Here is a 25,611-nt window from a genome sequence, read left to right as displayed (position 1 = left end):
TTTGGCCCGGCAGTGACAGCGCGCAAGCGCGGAGACGAAGACAAATTAGGGTTCCGTCGAGCGCGCCGCTTATCGTCGAGGCGGGAGTGCGACCAGCAGCGACCGTCGAAATGCATTCTCCGGCGACACGCACGTGGCTTGTGGCTCTCTTCGCGACTGCTTACGGTGAGCATCAAATACGCTTCAATACCTTCTCCTTGCGAAACAGCAGCATGGTTAACTGATGAACCGATTGATTGGTGGATTGATTGATTACGGATTTCAACTTCGAAATGGACCACGTGTGGCCTGCCAAATGCGCCGGCGTGGAGGACTGCAGATTCATCATGCGCAGCCGGTGCTCCGCAACGCGAATATCAATCGAAGTGTTCGAAAGTATTGGCCTACTGCTTTTGGAAAGGGTATCCGATGGCACTTCAGAGTTAATTTCTTGTTATTTTCTATATAGCGCGACGATTTCATTCCGTCACCTTGATGTGATCCCGTATGCGAGTTCGAAATTCGGTAAAGTCACTAACTGCAACAGCAGCAAGAGGCTTTTTTTCAGGCCCAGACGCTTTCTATTGCCACGTAACCCTTCCGCCGTTTCTCTAATAGGCACAAACTTTAAACTTTAAAATGAAGGCCTCCACTGAAAGAAGCAGTGTGCTGCAGATTCTGAGTAACCATGGTGCGTGATGTCGTATACCTGGAAGTGCTCACATTTCATCGTTCCCTCCTTTGGTTTACATCTTTTCGTTTATGCAGTTAGTTTTACTGCCTCGTTTGGCTCATCCAGAGGTGACACTGTGTTTCGGCGAAACTAGTAGTTGCGAGTTAATTTTCGGTAGGTGCATGGTGGGCTATAAACGGCCCTCTTGTAGCAGTCAACTAATTTTAATGAACATTGTTTGGTGAACATGTTCAGACGTCTGAGCATTACAATGTTCTTGTGTTCCACGTCATTGCAATGCAAGCACCGCAGTCATGGAGAGAAACTGCGACCTCGTGTTGAACAGCTCGTTGCCTTTGCCACGGAGCTACTGAGACAAGTCCTGTCCTTGGCCCGAGAAATCCCCCGCGACGCCGGCTGAATGTCGCATTCCTCTCCGGTGACTGATAACGATTGTCTGCTCGCTTAGAAGGTTTCTCTTCCTGAACAAAAAAGAGTGAAGTTAGAAAAGTAGTTTTGTGCGCATAAGATTAAATCGTGTCACAGCTTTCTGTCACTGTCCAATTTAAAGTCCTAACGAAAGCGCGAAAATTATGCATTCAAGGGTTGCTTACGGTGATGCGACCGTGGGGTGGGGTAACTACATTTTCACAAAAAAAAAAGGATATGAAAAGCAAGATAAGAACGTGGCACCGCTCGAAATATGAGTGAGTGGTTTATTCAGTCTGGCCGTAGATGTTTGTGCCGACCCACTGACGGCTTCTAGCTCCTTGCTTTATACGCCATGCATTGCTCGCGTACGAACGAACGTGAAAGCAGATGCCGCAATTTGGTCTAAAGAAGTGCTTTGCACCTGATGCGATTTATTGCTCCCATTTTACAAAAAAAAAATCGAATGACAAGGCATCTACAAATACTACACGACAAGCTGAAATAGTGAAAAAAAGTGGTGGCCCATCCACTCTGTCAAGGTGGAATGGCCGCGAAACGGTCAATGTGCTCCCAAATTCACCCCCGATCCATGATGTGAACCTTGGTTGACAGCAAAGCCAAAGAAGTGCACGACCGAGGAGTGGTCGAAAGGAGTGGACAAAACAGAAAATGTTTGTGTGTAAATTGCGATTGAGCACACATTTTAGTTAATTAGCTTAATGAAACATGGAAGGACTAGAGTTTTACCCTAGCAGAGAAATATGGGGCTGCCCGTTTCTGTCCGTTAGAAAGACATGTATTGACAGCAAACGAGAATTCCACAGCTTTGCAACTTCGCTGTGAACTAATTTTTGAAAAGTAAATTAAACTCGGCGTAATCGTAGAGTCGTCATAACGGCCAATGTTCATCTAAAAGAGGGTATAGTTTTGATAAAGCATAAGTGACGATAGGTACGCACGCCCATTGTCGTATCACTTCTGCTATTAAATGCGTAAGGCTTTCTATGCCCACCCAAAGAGAAATTAGTCCGTCGCGCAAGATAATGAGTGGCTGATACCCGCTTAAGCAATGGCTAATACCCCAGTAAGCAAGCAAAAAGAATATCTACCTGACAGTGTGATGATATTGAAAATGTTGCGTATTGATAACTAATCTATTGAAATGTGTATCCAAGTGATGAGACGTGCAAGCTTTTGCCCAGATTAAGCGATTTTCCAACAAATTCGGGAGCTTAGTTTTTGTATACGCACATTTGTGACGGACAAGAAAAATCCACGGAACCCTAGCCGTAAACAATATGGCTATACCTTGAACCAAGCCCGAGTGTCCCTGTAACGACCTAAATCACAAAACAACGAAGGTCTTACGGAAATCGAACTCTTTGAAGGCTTCTAAAAAATTGCTGCTATTTATAAATTAGGAACGGAATGACAATCTAACTTTGATGCTTGCCGCCAAATGCCAAGTGCACGTGTGCTAGTCTTTTCTCAAAATGACCGCTGCTCTCAAGTGCCGGAACAACGCGCGGAAAGAAAAACCTGCACATTCGTGCCGATTAGAAGAATGTTAGCACGAACGTTGAATTGTCGTGTCGCCGGAGAGCTATTACCATGACGTTCGCGTCCTATAACAGGCTATAGATCAATGCTAAAATTACGGAAAACATTTACAGTGGGTATCCGCTGGTGACGGTAGGTACTCTCGTACCTACCGTCACTCTTGTTTTACCAAACTATCCCCCAAAATTTATATGACAATTGGCCACTGAGACCGCTATGTCACTACGCTGAGTTTCATTCTCTTTTCATGATTAGGTAGTTCACAGTGAAGCTGTAAAAGTTGCGCAATTCCCGTCAGCTGACAATACATGGGCGTCTACGGGAGGGAAACGGACAGCCCCACGGTTCTCTGCTAGGGTAAGACTCGAGTGCTTCCTAGTTTCATTAAGGTAATTAACTAAGAAGTATGCTCAATCGCATGTACCAAACAAATGCTTTTTTTTGTTTCGTGCACTGCTTTGGACTGCGCCTCGGTCAATCGTGTTTCGTATCGTGCACATGTTTGGCTTTGCTGTCCAGCCACGTTCGCGCCATGAATTGGGGCTGAATTTAGGAGCATAACGACAGCTTCATTGGCACGCCATCTTCCCAGAGGGAAGTGTCCCCCAAGTTTATATACTGTTATAGGCTATTGTTAGCGCAGTATCATTTCGATGAATTTCATTGTCATAGTCTCCGATCATGAGAAAAGTGGAGTCACTTTCAGCGAAAAACGTTGGTATGAACTGGTTTGAATACAAATAATTGACATTCATTGGCGCGCAAGCAACTTGGGCAATACTGTGCCATACTGAAACTCGAGGCACGTCTCCATAGGGTATCATCATCGCGAAATCTTGTGCACGAAACTGCCGTGCAAACTAGCATCGGAAAATAAGTTTGTTCAGTGCGTACTGACTTTAACGCTTTAGCACATATTCTAAATTTATTGCAAAAAAATATCCGCATAGGCGTATTATTATCCGAACAAACATTGAACAAATAAGGCAACAGGTACGTTTGAAAGGGGCGGTTCACCTGCTCGCTTTCTTTCCAGTTTTTCGCAAAGAAGGAACAGGTTTTGTAGTGGTTCGTCCATTATTGCTTGAAATTCGGACCACCTGTGGTTTGTTAACGTGACCTAAATCTATGTAGACGGGTGTTTTCTCATTTAGTCCCCATCGAAATGCGGCCGCCGTGGCCGGCATTCGATCCCCCGACTTCATGCTTAGCTGCCCAACACCATAACTACTCAGCAACCACGGCAGGTACTAATTCAGTAATATCTGATATTATTGCACAATTTTTTTTATTGCATGTGCGATACATGTGAGTTTTGATCACATTTGCTTCCTAAGATTTGACAATTCACTCTCGTAACATCTTTTATGAGTTAAGAACCAGTCTTTCGAAAGCTTGCAAGCATTGGAATTTTGTGCATGCATGTGATCACTGTACATTTCTTCTCCTCATTGACCTATGTATTTTTATCAATAATGAAGCTCTGATTACATTTCATGTGTTACGCATCAGCGCTTCAATGTATCGATGAATTTATTACTTTGTATTTTCTTGATAATAGATGAACTTGTAGTTTTTAATATAATGAATATGATAAAATGTTTTGGATATGTGCTGTTCGGCTTTTCTTCAAGTATAGGTCGCCAGAGGTTAGGAACCTAGTCCGCAACAGAAAGCGCGTTTATTCTTGGCTTTTAGTTTCTTGGAAGCGGGAAACAGACATATTTTAAAGAAAAAGCAAAAATAAACACGCAGGCAAGCAAACCAACAAGCAAGCAAGGAAGCAAGCACGCAAACAAGCAAGCGTGCATTGAAGTAAGCAATCAAGCAAGTATGCCAGCAAGCAAGAAAGCAAGAAAGAAAACAAACTAACCTGCGACCCACTCTGCTAACAATCAAACAAGCAAACAAAAGAAAACAAACAAACAAAACAACTAAACAGAGCAGCAACGAAGAAAGCATGAAAGAAAACAAGCAAAGAGTCAAGCAAGAAAACACGGAAGCAAGAAGGAAGCAAGGAAACAGGCACGCAGGTACGCATGCAAACGAACATTCAAATCAGCAAGCAAGCAAACACGCAAACATTGTTTTGCGTGTTTTGCGACGTTCCTCGATAATACAATTAACATAGCATGACGAAAAGAACTCTCTTCCCTCCCCCCTTCTGCGCCGCTGTGTTCTTTCCCCAAAATGTGTTATGCCCAAACTACTTTTCACAAAAATATGATCATTCCAAATAATTGTCCTGGTCACAAAGCGCGCTACATCAGCCCAAATTTCCTCCGAAGTGTGACAGTTTGTCGCCTTTGCTATCTCCTTCGTGCTCCTTACTACGGGTATCGATACCGCGGCTGTCCTATCCTGAATGCGGGGCGCTGATTGATAATAGCCGCTGGTACGCTAGAGCCGTTCTGCAGCAAACGGGTCGCTCTGTGTGCTTTACACTTCGCCTGTTAATCAGTCGTTTCCGGTTTTCAGCCTCGAGTTAAGCTCTAGGCGAGTGGGGAGCCACGTTCACACGCACAAAAATAAACACGCTTTCGTGCACGCTCGCACGCGCGCATCCGCGTTTGCACACACGCATACACAAATACACATTAACGCGCCAACACTACCCAAGGCTTCCTTCGTAGGTTTACGGCCGTCCAACCGACGCATGCCCTCTTCCCCTCACTAGCACATATCACATAAGACGCAACCCTCCGTGCCGTCTGAATTGCTGTGGCATTAGACAGTTTTAGTACTTTCTGCAAAGTGCGCATGTGCAGAACGCAACACGAACGGTACCTGATGCGTACGCGGCCGCTGCGTACGCACGCATCTGATTCTTGCGCGCGTACGTAGGGAGCCTTGCGTGCTGCTCTCGTGGTTCTCGTTTGTTCGGGAGACCGCGAGACAACAGAGTTTCCCAAAATGGCAGCGTCAAAGGCGACCAGCGGATGGCTGTACTCTTATATGGCGTACGATGTGGCTTTGCTGCGTGAAGTGAACGCGCAGAAGCGATTCCCGGATCCTGCACGGTGGGAATGCATAGCGAAAACAGGAACTTTGTTTTTGAGAAAGTGTTCAGTGTGTACTGTTTGGGCGAAAGGCTCGACCTGCTTTTGACGCAGTTCATCGCAAATGACCGTGCCAGCCTCAGAAAGCAAGTACTCGGTTTTTATTTTTCTCGATAAGACTCTTGTATTTCATCGGTATTAAAAGCAGAGTCTCTTAAAGACCTAAATACAGTTCGACGAATCGGGAACGCGCCCATACGTTACATCACGTTAGCGAGATGAACAGCGTCTATTTCGACCGACGGTTCGACGTACCGGGGGACGCGGCCAATGCGCTCCGACGCGCCCGGCACCCGCTTTACGTACGTAGGCATTTCGCAGTACTAAAAGCTCCAAGGCGATACGCGCTCCTACGTTCCGCAAAGCACTTGCGTGCTGCGTACGTATCGTCATGGCTAATACCATTTTCCTGCCGAACGCGAGCTCGCCGCATCAACTCCCGCGGCACTTCAATGTCGACGAAATGCGAAAACGCTCGCGCACTTTTACTTCGGTGCCCGAGGAGCAGCCCCAAGTGGTCAAAGTTAACCCTTAACAGCTCAGAACAGCTTCCCTGATATCCCGGGAGGTGCATGGGGCCGTTAAAACGCCCAATCTGATTTGGGAGACACCGGATACTCGAGCTGTACGACCTTCAAGTTTGTATCGTCGCGACACGAATACTGGCGCGTCCGCGTTCGCGTGGCGTCTACGCGTGCATACTATCAGCTACAGTGTTGTTTAAATTGTTCGGTCTTATCACCTGCTCGTGGCCTAACGTTCACAGCGCAACAAAAATACACAGGGGAGCAAACAGTGAACAGATCACTAAACCATAGCATTAAGTGAGGTTACACAAAGAGTCCGGTTTCGACGCGCTTCTCAGCTGTTCATGCCGCAGATACCGGAGACAGTTTAAAATTATGGAGAGCAACCAAGTCTTCCCTTCACGAAAGGAAATAATTCTTCCCACTAATATTTAATGTTCTCCTGTTCATTGACTTATCACGGTTCAATAACCTTGACAAGATGTCGGCTTGATTGTGCTATTAATATTTTGCGAGAAACAGCCGAAAGAGGGAGACAAATATCAACGTGGATAAACGCAGTGCCTACCGAGAGCCAATTCTTCACTACATCTGCCTTATTGGCATGGAAACATTGGGCGCTGCGAGGGGAATCACCGTCGTTTCCAGTCTGTCTCGCACAATGTTTCCAGGCTAAGAAGTTTGATCATGAAATACCAAATTGTTAGATGACTGACACTGTTAAGGCGTTTCGTTAGTTTGATGGATTTTATAAGAACGGATGCCCAGGAGACTACATCAGGCACTCTGGGCATTTAATGTCGGACTCGTAATTTTTAATTTACGACTAGGCACGGATCCCTTAAAAAATATGCAGTTTTACATGTCAAAACCACTTTCTGATTATGAGGCACGCCGTAGCGGGGGCTCCAGAAATTTGGACCACGTGGGGCTCTCTAGCATGCACCTAAATCTAAGTACATGGGTGTTTTCCCATTTCACCCCCATCGAGGGATCCTTTGTAAGAGGTTACTGCTGCTTTAACTAATTCGAATGGCTGGTGGGTTCTGTTGTCACCGCATTGTTTCTTACAGGGGTGAGGGATGGGGGCAGCTTTTGCCATTACAATTCGTAGCACAACATTACCTCCTACTACAGTATCCCTCCTACTACACCAAGTGACAATTATTAACTTGTAGAGAATGATTACTTGGGCCGTTGTGAAGGATTCTTTTTTGCTTCTAGCTTTATAAAAGCAGTCGCACGACCAAAATTAGGAGCTAATAAGGATCATCTTTGCCACACAAGGAATCTATGATAGCTGATTACGTTGCAGACATCTAATATAAGAAAATTACAGTTTGTTTAGAGCCAAAAGCCAAAAAATACATTTTGATCTGGTCATATTCATTGGTGCTTTTCTCTCGAAGTGGCAGCACTAGGAAAGGACCTATATAGCACCCGATTATTTATGTATTACCCAAAGCAGAAAGTTTCGCACGAGTCCCACAAATGGGGGAGTGATGGTGTCTTAGAATAAGCGTAAAGCTTGATCGCATCCAACAACATAAAATAAAGGGCAAGCGGCCCTTCGGCAGTTCTCCTTTCCCTTCGTTAGCTCAATGTGTCGCATGACAAGCTGCGTGCGCCGCTACAAAGCACCATTCGCAGACAAATTAGGATAACAAAAACGAAATTATGCACTTTGGCGTCCCAAAACCCCCAGTCGGCTATGAGAGACGCCTCATTCAGTTTTCAGTTTCAGTTTCAGTTTATTATTCGTTCATAACAATTTGTTACAAAATATGGTATACAGACAAGGGTCCCAAAGTCAGAGACTGCACCGGGACACTTGGATTAGAAGTTATACAAAAAAATCAAGCGTAATACAGAGCAGAGAAATAAATCATGAAATTAGCAGAACATAACCAAGAAACAGAGCGACGACACACATAAAAGACAAAAGGAAGAGGAAAGATGCACAATCAATGATAATTCCACAGCTTCTTGAAAGCCTTCGCATTAATTTTGATCACAAGTTTCACTAGTGTTCATTCAGCGTATACCAAATGCGTCCCACGCGAGCGTTCTTACATTGCGCCTGTATTAGAATGCTGCCTACACGTCCGCAACCGAATTGGCTGCCTCGTTCTCAGCGGCGCCGCTCCACAACCACTAAGTCACCGTGGCGGTTCAAATTAAGAGTCACTGAATCGTTTCTTGTGCCCATGAAAAAGGCCATTCTTTTTCGCCGAAGCTTTCTGCAGTACGTCCCCGCCAGCGCTCATCATGGAGCAATATTGAGGGAATTGAGAGAAGAGAGGCCTTATTAAAATCCGAAGAGGTTAGCCCTGCCAGGAGACCTGCATGCTACACGGAACCTACGGGCTGAAATTCCACGGTTGTTGCTTGGGCCCGGGGTCCTTCGCAGAGGCCACAGCTGATTAGACTGGAAAGGAGGAAAGCAGTGGGAAGCACGTACACGCAATCGCTGCCGACGTCACGCGAGTGAATTCAAAGGCGCTTGAAAGAGAAAGAGAGAGGGAAAGTGATTGATGGTCTCGGTGGAGATCACCCAACGGGCAACGTCAGCACATATTACGAAAACGGTCGCCGACTGTTCGGCGCCGCCTACCGAGGTACTCGCATTGCGTAGCCACCGGCTACCGCGGGAAAGCCTACGCGACAGCCCTGCGCGCTATCGCCATGAGAGGAAGCGGAGACGATGCGCGGGAATGTCTTCGCGGGGAGCCATTAACATCGCGCCAGACGGTCGGAGCAGCAACGTGCGACGTGACAATCAAAAGATGGATCTGCGCCGCACCATCCATGGAGAGCAGACGAGGTCACACGTCCTCAATGGCGGCGCGCTCTAATGTCCCTCGGACCGCGGGAAGCAAGCTGATACAGCGTGCTGCGCACAAAAACGCAGAAGTGTGAAGCGTTGGACCTTGCGAGCCTCGAAGCGGCCATCAAGGGCTCACGACGTGGCCGGTCTCCCTATGCCTCTTTTTCTTTTTTTCGCAGACGAGAAGGACAGTGCGCCTTTTTTCTTTCTTATTAACTGTGCCTCTACGCAGGACGTTGTTCTGACCTTTCCGACATTCCCACCACGTTTTGATGGTATCATTGAAGAGAAGTTGACGAGATGTTGGCTCTGAGCTGAGGCTTCCAACGCTTGACGTTTCTTGATCATTGAGTATTCTGTTACTATTGTGTGGTGGGATACCAAGAATCATCAAGGGCAGTGTTATGTGGTTGGCATTGTGCGTTGCTGTTGAAATGAAGGTACATATTTCGATATCCGCTGCAATTTCTTCGAGCGAATTAAAGACAGAAACACTTTCTTTCAAAGTCCACTGTTCTGGGTTGCATATGCAGGAAAGCCGTCGTCCCGTAGAATGTTTCCCCAGTGTCGGAGTGCTGCCGGCCAGCACTCCTGATACAAACAAGGGTGATAATGATACGATCGACGAGCAGAAGGCCAGACACTGACAGTTCTAAATTAAGTGACAAGTTTTGTTAACACAGGCCTTGATTTCTTTCGTGAGCAGGGGAATTACACGGTGCTGAAGAGGAGACGCGCTGTCGCTGCTCGAATAAAGATTGCACTCTATGACCCATTTAATAGAATCATATATCGACGCGATCACATTTGCTACTGCCGGTGTAGAAGGCACCGTGAACAGGCAATACGAATGTAATTAATCATGGGGTTTCACGTACCGAAACCCCGATCTGATTATGAGGAATGCCGCAGTGGGGGAATCCTGATATTGGGACCACCTGGGCTTATTGAACGTGCACCTAACTCTAAGCACATGGGTGTTTTGGCATTTCGCCCCATCGAAATGCGGCAGCCGTGAACAGGATTCAATGCCTCGACCGCGTGCTTCGCAATCCAACACTACAGCCACAAAACAACGACGGCGGGGGCAATAAGAAGTTGTCATCGATAGTAAAAAGAAAAGCAAACGCGTACAAGATCTGGCAGTGATCAAAAAAGGAATAAATGTTGAATTACTAGCGCGCACACGCATTTCCGTAATTGCCATAACCGGAAGGTACACCAAAATTAAGGCGTAGCAGTGACCAATTAACAATGTTGTAACTATGCGCATCAATTGTACAGCTCTGGTGGGAAAGAAATGTAGCGAAATACCAGTGAAAGATGTCAAGCAAGGAAATGCACTCTCTTTGTTGTGAAAGTGTTATCGGTTTCTTCTGTGGTGCAGGGCAAATGTATCTCAGCATGATGTGAAGCTTTCTTCATGAGAAACATGGTTTCGGTTTTTTTATAAAGCTGTGACACATTTGGGTGCATGATAATTTGCCGTATTTACTTTTCTCCACCTGCGGGCTCCTGCTTTGCTTATTTTGCAGAATCTCGTCATTGTTGATTCCTTCAAGCACTGAGTATTCTGCCCGCCTGTGGAGTTCGACCACATTGCTTGCATCTTGGAAATCACGCGAAGCGTACTGCAGAAAAAGTAACGAAGAATTATTCTGCCAAATGAAGCGGTCTTGGTGGGAGAGGTCTCTACAGGAACATCGCATAAAAGAACATCTGCTTTGCCGTGCATAGAAAGCAGCTGTCGAGGCGCTTAAATTATGTGCCTAACAAAAGACATTGCGAAAGATAAATACAGATGGGAAAGTGCTACATGGTAACACTCTGACACCGAGAACAAACCCGCAGTCATCTTCCTTCCATCTATTCTAAAACACTTACCACACATTATTCAAACTGAATTGGGGCACTGATTCACTAAGAACTGTTCCGAGGTGTATGCGACGTGCTTAAAATCATTATCATTGTCAGTGGTGCTGCTTTTGATGCGCTGTCACGGCGGGCTGACTTGTGCACGCAGCCCCTAAAACGCTTATTCATCGAATGTTTTAATTTTGACTGAAGAGGATAAAGAGTAAATGTTTGCGATGAATACCACTGTAACCTGTCATTTTAACAATTTTGTCCTGTAAAGCGAGGCTGTGAATCACTTACCGCAAAGACTGAAGTCTTTAACTACAACTGACAATGTTGGTTGGGCAATTTACAAATAAGCAGAAACCTTCCAGTAATCTGTAACAGCCTGCCGAATGGACGGGCACTTCAGTTCGAAAGATAACCTGTTGAAGCAGGGAAGGATTACATTTGTTTTGCCAAACAGTCACGGAAAACCAAAATCGCGAGAAAGAATTCTCTGAATGAAGAAGAATTGCTTTGTAATGTATCCGGCAGACGGCGTTAGTTATCGACACTATTTGGCTTTACTTGCGGCTACAGCACTAAGGTACACAGCAGAAAGAATTCGATTTCAAAAGAAATTTACATAAAGCAAACCGCAGCGAGCCATAGAAGAAATGCGATTTGCGTAACGTTAACACGACAAAATTGAGAGCCCACCTTATAAACAAAAGGTTTTATGTAATACATATATAAAGCAAATAAAAAGTCAGTCTATGTACCGTGTAGAACATATTTCTATTTGGGCTGTTGGACCAACAGAATCAGTGACAGGAGGTGGGATCACTGGATTGCACCGTTGGAATGTATGCTGTGATGTGAACTTAGGAATACTGCCCACAGAGGTTCAGTTTGGTTTGCGGATGAAGTGGCCATTTCTCGATGTCTTTCAGAGCGGTGAATCCTGAGCGCACCTAAAACAGACTGAAGGTGCGATGGTGCGCTGACATTATTATGCGGTGTAGCTTCTGCGAACACTGTTAAGTACGGTCCATAATGTCGTGTACAGTCGCGTGCGACGTGAGCTGCAACGCAACGGCCTAGGGAGGAAGCGCTCCTAAAGTACAGGGCGGCGCCGTCATAAGAAAAATTGGTGTCACAAAGACCAGTAATTTCAATGGAGTTCATATCTGCAATTTTTGTTGTCAGTGCTGGATTGTAGCCTTGGGCCTCTTCAACCACGGGCACCGTGTTGCAGCTCCTACTGTACGCGACGTTAGTTCTCTTAAACACAGTATACCAAGGCGCACGCTGCTGCTACTTACACTGCCGAACGTTTCTTAATCACCAATTTTTACCGTACAATACGTGTCCGTACTAGCAGCATGCTAGTAAAGACGTGAAACTGCTAAGCGGGTGCACGCTAAGTGTTGTTTGGGACAATGCCTTTAAGCGGGCATCCGATCTCTGCAATAATCACTGAAAGTGTGCGAACTCTCTGCAGCGTTGCCTGTTACCGAGAATGCGCTTGCGGCCACCCCGTGGCCAGATGCATGCACCGAGCCAAACGTTCGAGAGTCGGAGGCCTTCCTGCGAGATATTGTGTCAAGACTGGAATCCATCCTGCCTGTCACTATCCCAGTTCCGGATGTGTCTACCCATGAGTACACTCTCTTCAACGGCACGCTGTCGCCCCTGCACCTGACCGACGTCCACGTGATCGTCGAGGAGGCCACGTGCCAAGAAACGGAACGTCATTTCCCGTTCACCATTTCTGTTAGCAAGGTGAGCAGTCAAACCTTTGCAAGTGTTTAGGTTTTTATCGGTTGCTTTAATCAGATAAAGGCCACTGTTCCTTCGAAGGAATATTTTTGAAGTATCGGTTTCATGTTTTCGGTTACATTTACCGCTCCAAGTTTGCTTCGAGTGTTCCGAGATTCATTTTCATGAAGGAAAGTTTGAGTAGGAAGAATTACATTGCAATATTATTCGCGTTAAGTTCGCCATAACTTCTAGAGTGAATACTATTAAAGCAGGTGCACCCTATGGGGTGTATATTTGCCCCCAAGATAATAATCATGTGCCTCGCTTGCGTTTCCTCTCTTGAAAACGTTGAGCTTACTACTTTCCTGTAGAGATTGCTCTGACATGCTGATAACGCGCATGCCGTTCGTTACATGGAAATACGGAGCTCGCTGCGTTAAAAAAAGGAAATGCGTGCAATACAGATGGCTATTATCGCTGTGGAACAAGATAAGCTCCAAAGGGTGTATATATTATTAGGTGTTAAATACACTGCCCCCAGCTTATCGTTGGATGATCACAGTGGTCCCAGCTACCTCTGTAAGTGTATGGCTTGGACTCTCACAATTATGTCCAGCTCTGAAATGACTTGTTTCTATGGGTATCGCCAAAAAAAACGGTTGTAAGATGCGGTTTGTTTCAATGCGGAATGAAACAATTTTTGCACGCAAGCCTGAAGGGAATGAGGACATAAAGATTGACTATGATTATGGCCTGCGGAAGAAGATGTAATGTACACGCCTATAACTTTTTCCTGTTTAAGACTACATGACGTTTTACGAATACGCCTTGCCTGCAAGATAGTACCACCGGTCTCCACAAATAATCTGATTTCCGTAGTTGATTTGAACGCACGTTCTCTTGTTCAAAAGCAAACCGAAGCTGCTTGGTATGTGTATGGTACACTTGATGTCGTGATCTTTTCCCAAACGTGTTGCAGAGATGGTGCCGATATTCGGGTCTTGGAAAACTACGCTCACTAATTGGTAAATCTAGCCGAGACTCGGGGTGGTGGTGTGGCGATGAATGTTAAACGGGACATACCATGTGAACTATCCAGCGAAGTTACATCTGCTACGGTGAAGTGCAAGTCACTGAGTCTGAAATGCGACAGTGATATTTTAATTGTGGTTTTGGGGCACCGAGGGGTCGTCGCGGAGCGTCCGAACGAGAGGACCAGTGTAGCAGGCACAATTATAGAACAACGCTGCGCGTGCCGAGCTTCAGCATCGAGCAGGCGCTGCCGTCCCATCTTTATTTTCCTCGTCTTTCACCAATGGATGGATGGAAATAACTGTATGTTAAATCCGGCAAAGTTTAGCGACCCAGGCTCACGTCTCCCATGAGGGGACTTCGAGGCCTTGTCTCGTCGCCGCCTCTCAGGCCGGCTGAGAGCGCTGACATTAGCGTCCCCGCGTTATGCCGTCGGCGGGCGCTACAGCCTCACCATCCCCCGCACTTAATTAACGGCAAAACGGCTAGTGTAAACGCGTGACAAAAGGGTCCGTGGTTAACCTAAGCAGTCAGCGGGAAAGGCTACGAGTCACTACCGAAGAGCAGCTGAGGCGGGCGACACTTGTGCTCGGTAACGGTCGAGGGACTCTATGAACGGACGCGCTTGAGAGGAGTGCACCAAACTGACAAGATGATGCTCGGCACATGCGCCTTGAGCACGGAAGAACGACGAAGCTTGTGAGGCAAACGGTGGGTAAGCGGTGCTTCTGCGAGGGTTGTCGGCGGTGCTGATTGACCGCACCGTTGCACAGCGTATAGCGTGCGCTCGCGAGCAGTGCAGTGTAAAGGGGATTTAACGCATACGAAGAGCTGGACGGGCCGCGATGCGTGCGTTGCAAATGAATGTGGTGCACCCTGCCGGGAGGCGGGCACGATCCGGCGCTGCTGGCGATGGGATGCATCGTGTGTGAGCAACGGGCTGTCCGACCAAAGCGGTGGCAGGGCTCGTAGGAGTGAAGTGGTTCGGTAACTACAACTGAAGGGCGATGCAGCGTAGTTGGCCCGCTGCAGATGTGGCTTATTTGATGTCTGGGGTCCAAAAGTTCGTGGCTCGTGTCCGCCGTGGCGACGACTGGCACGGTCGCAGGCAGCGGAGTCAAGAAGGTGCAGAGCTGGCGCGCCGACTCCGAGGCTGGCTGAGAGGGCGGCATGAAGCAAGGAAATGTGAAAACCGCCAGGGACTGGAACGGTCTGTCTGCAGACATCACGCACCACTCCGACACTCATCACTTCAAGGCTGCTCTCGAATCACTGTTTTGTTAAAGCCCATCCCTCATGTAATACCCCATCTCTGGGGCCTTTGAGGTATAATAAATACATAAAAAATAAAAAAGTGTGCTAAGAAACTGGCGTGGGCGAATCGCGTAAAGGGTTGGTCAGGGGCCGAGGCGCAGGTGCGATGTTGGTTGACCCGATGGCGTGCTGCACGGGAGCCGGCGTTGGGTCGGTGATGCAACCACTGTGACGTGCCATCGTTGGTGGCGATAAAGGCAATGACGTGGCTGGTATCATCGCCGGGCCGACACCCGTGTCGAGAATGCTGTACACGCACTTACACAAAAACTCTGAGGCCGCGGGACTGCGCGGCATTGCACACGTCGGTCGAAGAGACGGTATCGTGGCAGATCGGGAACGACGGTTGGCCGGGTGAGGATGGCATACGGGTGCCGGAACAGACGTCCTTGGTGCTGGCCGTGATGGTGTTGGCAGAGATGAGTCGCAGCCACACGCGTTTGTAACCTCATTAGGAAAACATAGACGTTAGGAACAATTGAGGAAAACTTTAATGAGCCGCTGGAATTAACTCAGTGATAAACATCTAAACCGCACGTTTCAGCTATACTGGTTAGCCATCTGTACGGAGTGCTTGGGCGGTAATTTTTTTTTATTTAGCTAAGGAATCTGTGAACCGTGCCGTGCTATACCATTGTCAAATCCTGCTTGGAAGGGATGTAGATGTTAATACTCTTCAGGGCAACTCGCTTTCTTAGGAACTGATGAATGTGCGCAGTGCTTGTGGTTGCTGGAGTGCCATCACAAACTCCACTTGTGTGTCGCTCACCTGTCGGTCGATTAAGACTCACTCACATCTAGGCCTACCCGACACCGATTTCAATCTGCCGACTGTCGGCGACAGCGTTTTTCCCTTCGTGTCGGCGCCTCTGTCGCACTGTATCGACGCCAACAACCGGCTGATAGTCGGCAGAAAGCTCGGCGTCGGTGCATTCTGACAGAAGCCGATAGGAATGTAAAAAAACGCTGTCGCCGCCAGTCGGCAGTCCAAAATTAGTGTCGGCTCGGCCTAGAGCGAGTGAACCTTTATTTATAACGTCATCGTAAAGACCGACAGTTCCGCACATATGTCTAGAACAATCAGTTGTGACAACAGTGATCACTGTCCGATCTGTATCATATTTTCATCGAGATCAAGAGCGTCAGTCTGTTTTTACGTACATGTCTTTCTCTACCGATAGAAAAACTTTGTTGTTAGCGCGCATAATTAACGGTGACTGGTCAGTTGTTTATAGCAAAACTAGTGCTTGTGAAGCTGACAGTTTGTTTCTGTCCTCATTCTCTATCCTGTATGACTTGTCCTGTCCTTTCAAAACAGCAAAAGCAAGAATTAATGCAAGAAAAACTGATTATGAAGCAAAAGAACAGTCTATTCAAGAAATTCCTTCGGACACGAGAGCCGACCGAACTTCTTGCTTTTAAGAGGCACATAGACGAAGTGAACAAGCAATTAATAAAAGGAGAAAAAGATTTTATACAACCAACTGTTTCGTCATAAGTACTGTGATCATCCTGAAAAGAAGCGGGCAATTAGCAATGAGGTAATTAACGGCTAGCGGGCGGGCAAACTATAACTGAAATAAACACGGACAAAGAAAAGCTTTTCTGTGCTTCTTAGCCGAACCTCAATGAGCATTTCACAGGCATCGTAAAGCCATCGAATAATGCGACAGATTCAAACATCTCTCAGGCGTTCCTTGAATCAGTTTTGCTCGAGTGAACACATTATGCACAAGTGTTTTTAAGTTTAAGAAATAGCAGTGCAATATACATGGATTGAATTCAGCTTGGCAAAGTTATACATTTCATTGAGTTCATTGCACCGCATCTTACGTACATATTTATTTTGGTCTTGGACTCAGGTTGTCTTCCGGGCAAATGAAGAGTGAAAAAAAAACAATACGATGTCGCTGATATGGAAGAGCGGCGACAGAAAGGCAGGAAATTATAGAATGTTTTGAATACTGTCTCTGCTTCCTAAGAGATTAGAGAATGTTTTATTGCGATAGGAGTTATACGGACACTCCAGACATATTTCTGCTGTCGTCGTCGTCGTCGTCGTGATGCTCCCTATGAAGTCGAAGGGCGATCACATTCGTGTCTAGGAATGGAAGGTTGGGACGGTGAGCCGATGATGGTGGTTCAATATTACCCACGCAAGGGAAGAAAGAAGGCGAGGAAGCTCGCCGTCTTCCGTCCTGCGCAATGCAACAGGGGAGCGAAGGAAGGGGGAAATTTACTCCGACGGCGGCTGCGGGTGGAGGTGCCGGGCTCCGCACGCCTTATCTTGAAAGCGACCAGCGATGGGGACAGAAAGCACCGAGAGCCCATAGCTTCGTGTGAGCTGTATTCTCTACGCTCAGTTTGCGTTGAAGCGAGAGACAGCACGATGGTTAATTCGCTCATTCTTACTAGCGTGATTCTTCACTCCAGCGTCTTGAGAGCGAGTGCGCGCGGTCATCAAGTTGCATGTGTTAATGTTTGCTAAATGTTAATGTTAATGTTTGTTAAAACTTAATTGGTAAGAAATTTTTTACAAATTGACATGGCTGATAAAACTACATTTCTTACTCTGTATAGTTGACTACCAATCTACTATCTCAATCGATATCAAATTTCGGTCGAAAGTGCGACTGTGCCCGATAATTTCTTTTCTGAAGCATATTGCTCTCAGTGATTGTCAGCAGGGACTCAAACAGGGTAAATCGATCAAAACTACGCTGCTAGCCAAAAGCAATAGATTGTAAGGAAGTGTGAATAAAAGATGCCCACGCTTGGTCGTGTGTGTTCACAGACTACACCAGTCCAAGCAACAGTTTAAACCATAATATTTCACCGATTTATTTTTATTTTCTTGCGGTGTACGGAGTGTGGCAAACCTACTGTTTCACTTCTATCTTCCGGAGGGAAAGCAATGCATACTTATCGACAATTTTATCTCGGCTAACATTTTTTTTTTCGGGCGTGCACAAGGCAGAGTTTTGGGTCCGCTTCTTTTTATCGCGTGTAAACGACATTTTTCGGCAGTCTTTCTTTGGTATGCGGCTGACACAAGCCTGTTCTTCTGTAGCGACAATGTCACTAAAGTTTCCTAAAGAGCTAACACATCACTTGGTGGCCCCTGCGCTTGGTTCAGTCAGAGTGGTCACAAAATCAAGTGCCAAAGAAAAAGGAAATCAATTCTACTGAAGACCAGAGGCAGATGAGTCTGTTCGGATCGAGAATCTTTGCGTCGTGGCGCCCAAATTGACATTGTTGATCAAGATAAATGGCTTGGTATTTTGTTTTTTGTTTTATTATTTTCTTGTATTATCATGCTCAGTTGATGGCAAAATCAGTAGCATGCGGCGCAGGCACACTGTCACACGGTTGTAGTTTATTGCGAGGTAGATCAATGCCACAAATACATACCACACTGATAGCGTGACATCTAAGCTACTGTACTCTTGTCGGTGGCCCAACTACACAGGGTAAGCTTTTCTTCATCTGCAAAAACAAGAACTTAGTCAAGTCGCAAACGCTCTTGCCTTGCACAGCGCTGCCCCATTCTTCGCGAAAAAAACAGTCGACGTTATGAATGTTCTTGAATTACAATTGTTCTGTTCTTACTTCTTCTCTTGAAAAGAAATTTAGAACGTCAGTAAGTTAGTTACCTCTCAGGACGGAAGCGGCAACGCCATGATTTTCGTAGCCTTGCTCAAAACAGGTGCGCAATATCTTATAGCTTCTTCATCTTCGTTAAGCAATAACTGCTTGCAATTTTAAAATCAGTGAAAAAATAAAAAGCACGAGTTCACTCTCTTTACGTGGGAACAAATGCGGCAGCATTTGGTGCGCAGGCATCAGCCATAATGTTATTTTTCCTGGGTTCAGAGAAAAACTTTGCTGTCTAGAACCCGGCTGAACGCATATTCCCCCCCTGTTGTTAGAGCAGTAGCTTGTAGATTGTGTGCACAACTCACCGATTTGTGTTTTATATTTATAAATTAGTAGTGCATATAGTATATTTATAAATAAACTAGTGCATATTCGTTCACGGTGTACGCTTGAACTGTGTGATTGTTAGCTACATGATGTGCGCTTTATATAATTAAGTGCCGTCACGCTGCTTCAGGGGGTCTTCAGGGTGATTCAAGCTATTTTGCATAGCTTTACCCCTTGTGGACCGCCACCTGTATTTGGGAAATAAAGATATTGTATTCTAATTATTAGCATTGACTTGAAGAATGGCAAATTTTTACTGGTGCCTATTATGTTCAAATGAACGGCGTAGTCAAGTACAACATGTCACTAGTACATGTTATCAATTCATGGTCTCTGAGTGCATAAACACTTATGATAGAGTGTTGTAATGATGGCTTGGAATAGTTCAAGAAATGTCTCTTAATGTTGGCTATTGAGTTGTCTGCATTTTAAAGAAAATCTTATTCGTTGGTCGTAGATGAATGCTCGTGAAGGGGCTCTTCTTTATTAACGCTAAAGAAATGTCCTGAACCAAAGTCTAAATAAGTGTTGTGAGCGACATCCTGTAGGCCTGTCGTGATGATACAAATATATTCTCGGTCAAAAGTCTAGAAGACAATCCACAAGCGATAAGACCACCGATAAGACTAATAACCATCCCCGCACAAGGGCACGTGTAAGAGAAATATGACAATGCGTAGTTCAGTAGACTGATGAGAGCCGTCCATCCTGGAAACGTACAACAATAACAATTTAGCGAAAACTAAGTGCTTTGACCAGCAGAACTTCACTAACGCACGCAGTTACCGCGGCGAAAATGTTAAGCAATACTGTCTATAACCAGATTTGCCCAGGTAGACGTGTGAGAAGTGCTTAGAGAATTCACCGCCAGGGATAACATCAGCGTATTCATACCTCCACAGGGTTATCTAAGTAGCTCGTTACCACATCTACGTGTCGGCGTTCGGCCCACTGACGGCGCTGTAAATCCCTTGGAGTGCGTTATATGTGACACCTGGATGGCCTAATGACGTCCTTGACACTTGACGAAATGATGTTTGTACCTGATTCATTCGCCTATGCTTAGCTGAGGTGTTAAGCTCGTCAAAACTGAGAGATAGAAAGAGAGAGATGCTGTATTTAATGAAAGTGGCAATGAATTGCATGGCTGACGGTCTGGAATGACACTCCTGGTGCTTGGTGCATTATTTTATGTACCCAGTAATCACGCAAACGTCACTGAGTGTGTTCGTGTCGGCAACATTGATGCCCTTCATACAGAGTTATAAAATATAAATATACATTAGGGATTTTACGTTCAAAACCCACTTTCTGATTATGAGGCACGCCGTAGTGGAGGATGCCGCAAATTTCGACCACCTGGGGAACTTTAACGTGCACCTAAATCTAAGTACCCGATTGTTTTCGCATTTCGCCTCCATCGAAATCCGGCCACCGTGGCCGGCATTTGATCCCCCGACCTCGTGCTCAGCAGCTCAAAACCATAGCTACTGAGCTTCATACATGGTTATGTGGTTGCATATGATCTGTGGTGTCTCCGGTTTCGCTTACAACCCCTTTATTTAATTTGGCGCTTATCATTTGAACAACTTTTCACCTAAAGCTTATGCCATTGACAGGTACTGGGTATTTTTTTCTTATGACGTTGAAGTGTTGTATACCAAAGAGAAACAGCTTCTATCTGATAATCCGTAGGAAACCTACATCAGCAAGGGTGTGTGTTTGAATATGAGGAAATACTTCCCTTCGAGGAGTTAGCGATGATCCCAGGCCAAATCCCACGGAGATGACAATTTGTGTTTTTAAGTCTAAGGCGTTTGTGTGAGGAATATCTCCACGTAACATCCCAGTATTATGCTTGCAACACGTGAAAGACAACATTTTTATTACAGAAAGTTTTGCCTTTTAACCTAACACACTCGACACATATTGAAGAGGTGTTCCTTCATTTCATGTAGATATAGTCGGCCTCAAAATTTTACTCGGAGCGATATTTGTGAATAAGCTGAATATTCCTTGAACCTAGGCATGCAACCGGTGTTTTCAATTTGATAACTTGATGCCTGTTTTATGGACCTGCTGCAGGCAAGGTTTCAAATCACGCATTCACCAAAAATTTAAATCACATGTATCAGAATGGCGTGGACATATAAATGAGCTATTTCAAGAAATTCACGTCGCGCAAACTTGTAGCGCCGACGCAAAAGCCTTAGTCACTGGCCTAACAGAGATCAGCGCGAGCCGCTATAAAGGTGGTGCTGCGTTTCCTAAGAAACGATTAACTAGGCCACAACTTCAGACTGCGCAATTTGTTGCATATTATATCTCAGTGGGACATTGGCATTGTTTATGATTATGTGTCAAATTGAACATATTCTGCAAAAGAGTTGCGAGGATCACCAGACAACAAAGCTACCGGTGTCAACCTGGAGGGAACATGATCACTTAATACGCAAGGCAACTTCGTAGTAGTTGAGTGAAAACACGCATTTTGCATAACGCTGCTAACAAACAGTGTTGACTTCCCAGATGGTGTGACTGCATCAACAGAGAGAGTAGGACTTTGTTGAGTTTTGCCTTCCTTTTCTTTCTTTAGTTCTTCCGTTCTTTCTATTTTCCTTTCTTTCTTCCATTCTTGATTTTTCATTTTTTTTTATTTAATACCACCTGTTCCCGTCCCCAGTGCAGTGTAGCCAGCCGGAAGCGTCCTCTATTTGTCCTTCCATTCATTACTTTCATCTGTCTCTACTAACTCCGACTTTGCCTTCATGTCGCCCTTCGAATGTGATCCGAAATAATCGTAGCTATTTTTTTGTTTCATTCTCCCAATGTCACGCCCAGATGGACGGTATGTACGAGTATCACCGCACAGGGCACAACGACACAGAACCCGAAGACAGCGGCCACGTCGGCGTCACGTTCTCCAGTGCCTACATGAGGGGCACGCTGAGCCAGAAACTACACCCAGACCACGCAGAAGGCAACGGAGTAACCCTGACGCAGCCCGAGTTCTGGCACTTCAGGATTACACTGGGGAATTTCATGTCGTACCCGAACATACGCAGCTACCCACTGAAGCGGCAAAGCAACGGGCCGTCGTACACTCAGATGAAGTGGGCGGCCAAGAGAACTTTCTATCCACTCTTCATATGGCTTCCTGAAACGCACGTTCTTCCCGCTCTGCGTCAGGCGTACGGAGGAAGGTTAATTGCTAAGGCAGGTAGTAAAAAGACTGAACTAAAGGCGCCGCAGTGAAAAGCCTGCGTTGTTTCGCGCTGCATCAGAACAGAAGCAAAGGGAGGTTGGAAGTTTCTTTTGCGAGGAAAATTGAATGATCTATAATCTTTCCTTTTCACTTGTGCCAATTCACAGAGCGTCTCCTCTCTTTAAAGGCGTCGATTACCCGAGTAAAAAGAGCGGGATTATCGCGTTTTGGCAAACAATAATAACATGATAACTTGCATAACGGTGGCCATTTTGACATGCGCCGTGTTGTTACTTTTGAATAGAAGTAACAGCCATAATGGTTGTGATTTTTGATAAATTTATTTTGCACGCCAAGATTGCACCAACCCAAGCAGAAAATAGCATCCGCTTAAAATTGTACTTCCAGGGCACATAATAGACACTTGTATCTTTGTGAGATGTATGATAAGCTAACGGGATGAGTCACCGCGAGACGCCACATAGCCATGGTCGTGCCGTGCCGGGACTACTGTGGTGGTAGCGACAGTTACCGTAGGCACAGAGGTAATAGAGAGCTTTAGAATAGTGGCCCCAAAAGTTTGGGGCTCGAATGAGCTTTTCGGGTGTTGGTGTTGGGGTACGCAATACTAAAGAGCTTTAGAACAGGGCTTGGCGTTTGAGGATAGCGTCTTGCGCTGACTGAGCCACTGCGGCATCAAAGAAAAGCTATTAGAAAAAATTAATAAAATGTACCCGTTTATGATAAGCATAATTATTTTGTCTGTCTTGTTTAAGCGTTTAATTACAATTTATAGGTTATTCTGTTAGCAGCGAACTATTAGATGCGCTTAGTTTCGAGTAACCGAATTTACGTGCCATAACCAGCGAAGCTAAGCCGTGGTAGGCCTATGAGCCATCAAATCTGCAATCTAATGCGGCATCAGCGGCGTCTAATGAATCAATCTTCATAACTCATGCTAGTCGAGAGAAAATGATAGCCGCCGTAGGTTCTCCTAGGTTGCTAACTTTATGCGTTAACACGAATCGGGTCCAGTGTGGTGCTAGGCAAGAGCGGTCACTTCGATGGGTGCCGCCATGTTTGTTTACGCAAATCTTTTGGGGCAGTTTTTGGGGCATATTTTGGAGCTCCCTGTAAATCGGTGAAATAGCGTGCCTGATGCAAAACTTAAACGCACTTTGCGTCTCGCGCATGCGCAGTGGCTTCGACGCTATTTCTTTGGGACGCCAAACATTTTGCGCGCCTATTCTAAGACTCTCTAATATAACTAACTCCAGAGGCAAAGCTTGCCGTGGCGCCCATACGTTGAAATTGGTAGCCGCAAGGGCGCCGTCATCTTGCTACGCAAGGCAGGGGCGCATGCGCGGAAGAGGAGATGCGATTCAGCTGAGGCGTGCTACGAACGTGATCTCTAGCCTGCCTCGGTAGGGTGGCGTTATCTAGTTTTGGGACCTTCAAACGCGCCCATTTATGCACCGTAAATTTTCCATGGCAACATTACTTTACCCTCTGATCTTTCTCGAAGAAATCCTGAATGAACTTTAGATGCGTCATCCATACGGACGTGCTAGATATCAAGGCTCATTCTTAAATAGCATCGTGATTACATTTAGCGATGTATAAATGATAGGCAGCGACATGACAGCGCCTAGGTAATTGACACCTTTTTCCCGGAGCTTTTCACTAGAGTCAGTATGATAACTCTAGGAGCACCCCGCCGCGGTGGCTTAGCGGCTATGGTGTAGCGCTGCAAAGCATGAGGTCGTGGGATGAAATGCCGGTAGCGGGGGCCACAATTCCATAGGCACTAAATGTAAAAGTGCGCGTGTCTCTTGCATTGGGGGCGCGGTAAAGATCCCCGGTTGGTGAGAATCACTCCGGGGGCGCGGTAAAGATCCCCGGCTGGTCAGAATCACTCCGGAGTTCCGCACTACGGCGTGCCTCATAACCAAATTGTGGTTTTGGCCAGTAATTTTGCACTCCTGGCCAGAATTCCAGTCGTCTACGACCGCGGGTTACCGTGATTGCGTTGCAGCATGGAAGATGTACTGGCTACCTGATTCGATACCAATGTGCACTTTCGACTTGTCCTACGTCGTGAAAGTTAGAAATAAATGTTAAAAGTGGTCATCGTTTAGTCTCATTTAACATGGTTGAAAAAAAAAAGAAATACCTTAGCCAGGATTGCGATCCGCAGTTTGTTTTGACGTTAGGCCAAAGAAGAAGCCACACGCAGCTGCGAAATCCTTCTGATATCTACCTACCAGGTAGATATCAGAACTATTACGTCAAAGTCTTGCCTTTGCCTCGAGTTGTTGACAAATTCGACTTCGCCCTGCCATCTGCTAGCCGCCTGGTTAGTTCAGATGGTAAAGCAGCTTCCCCGTAAAGGCGGTAGTCTCGGGTTCGAGTCCCGGACTAGGACGAATCTTTCTTCAACTGCGAGGCTTTTCTTTCGAGAAACCCGTACGGGTTTCCTTTGTAGCACTTGGGTATGTTTGGGTTGACTTCTCACTGCCCCTTATTAATTATCTACCAGGTAGTGCCACCCCGTGAGCATTGTTGACGCTTTGGCAATGGGGAAAGCGCTAGATTGTAGTTCTTTGCAGAAATCGATAATTGACTTCTTAGGTGAAGTATGGGGCGCCATGGTATGCTAAATCCTTGATCTATCTATACGATCGTATATATATATATATATATATATATATATATATATATATATATATATATATATATATATGTATATATGTACCCCGGAGAGGTGGCGCAGGCGCAGTTGGCACTAGGTATCATTTATCACGGTAAAGGCATCACGCAGAGCTACAACACTCTAACGCACTTTTACATGTGGACATTATTCTCGAAATGCCACTACGTGTGTTACATTTACATGATAACACACAGACTGCTGTAAGAACTCTAGGCCGTAGGACAGGAGACCTACGCATCGAGAGGACGCTTGGTACTAATAATGAGTAACACTACGCAGGCCGAAATATGTTCGCGATGGTATTTTCCTTATGCGCGTGCCTTACAGGGGATTTACAAAAATAGTAATCGCTAGTGTTATTTTTAGGACCAAATGAAACACACAGTTCTTGCTATGTACAAAAAGGAAATAATATAGATTAGACTGAAGTCGCAGCTCCTTAGAAGTATGAACCACGCGATGGGGTAGCCTTTAATAGTAATATCATCCTCGTTCTTTTTTGTATCATGTCCGACAAAACTGGGCTCAGTTTTTCAAAGAGCTTGTTGGAAGGAATGTGAGACCTGTAACTTATTTGAGGCGTTTATATTATTTGAATGTTTCCTTCATTAGTCATCGTGCGGTCAAGTAGCCCAGGAGTTGCCCCCCTGTATTTTGATTCCCGAGTGGCTTGTTGCGCCTAATAAAGATGTGAAATAATATG

General features: G+C 45.8%; 1 protein-coding gene across 1 annotated transcript; it reads left to right on the top strand.

The window, feature by feature from the left end:
* LOC126543236 (uncharacterized) lies at window positions 1–25,611 on the top strand. Its single transcript, XM_050190369.3, has 3 exons — window positions 1–165; window positions 12,401–12,681; window positions 21,832–25,611. The coding sequence occupies exons 1-3, from the start codon at window positions 111–113 to the stop codon at window positions 22,243–22,245; spliced, it is 750 nt and encodes a 249-aa protein (XP_050046326.2). The 5' UTR covers window positions 1–110; the 3' UTR covers window positions 22,246–25,611.

The sequence above is a fragment of the Dermacentor andersoni genome, chromosome 10, assembly GCF_023375885.2.
Source record: "Dermacentor andersoni chromosome 10, qqDerAnde1_hic_scaffold, whole genome shotgun sequence".
NCBI classification, from domain to species: Eukaryota; Metazoa; Arthropoda; class Arachnida; order Ixodida; family Ixodidae; genus Dermacentor; species Dermacentor andersoni.
Note: the sequence above shows the minus strand (reverse complement) of the source record. Positions and strands in the feature narration are given on the sequence as shown.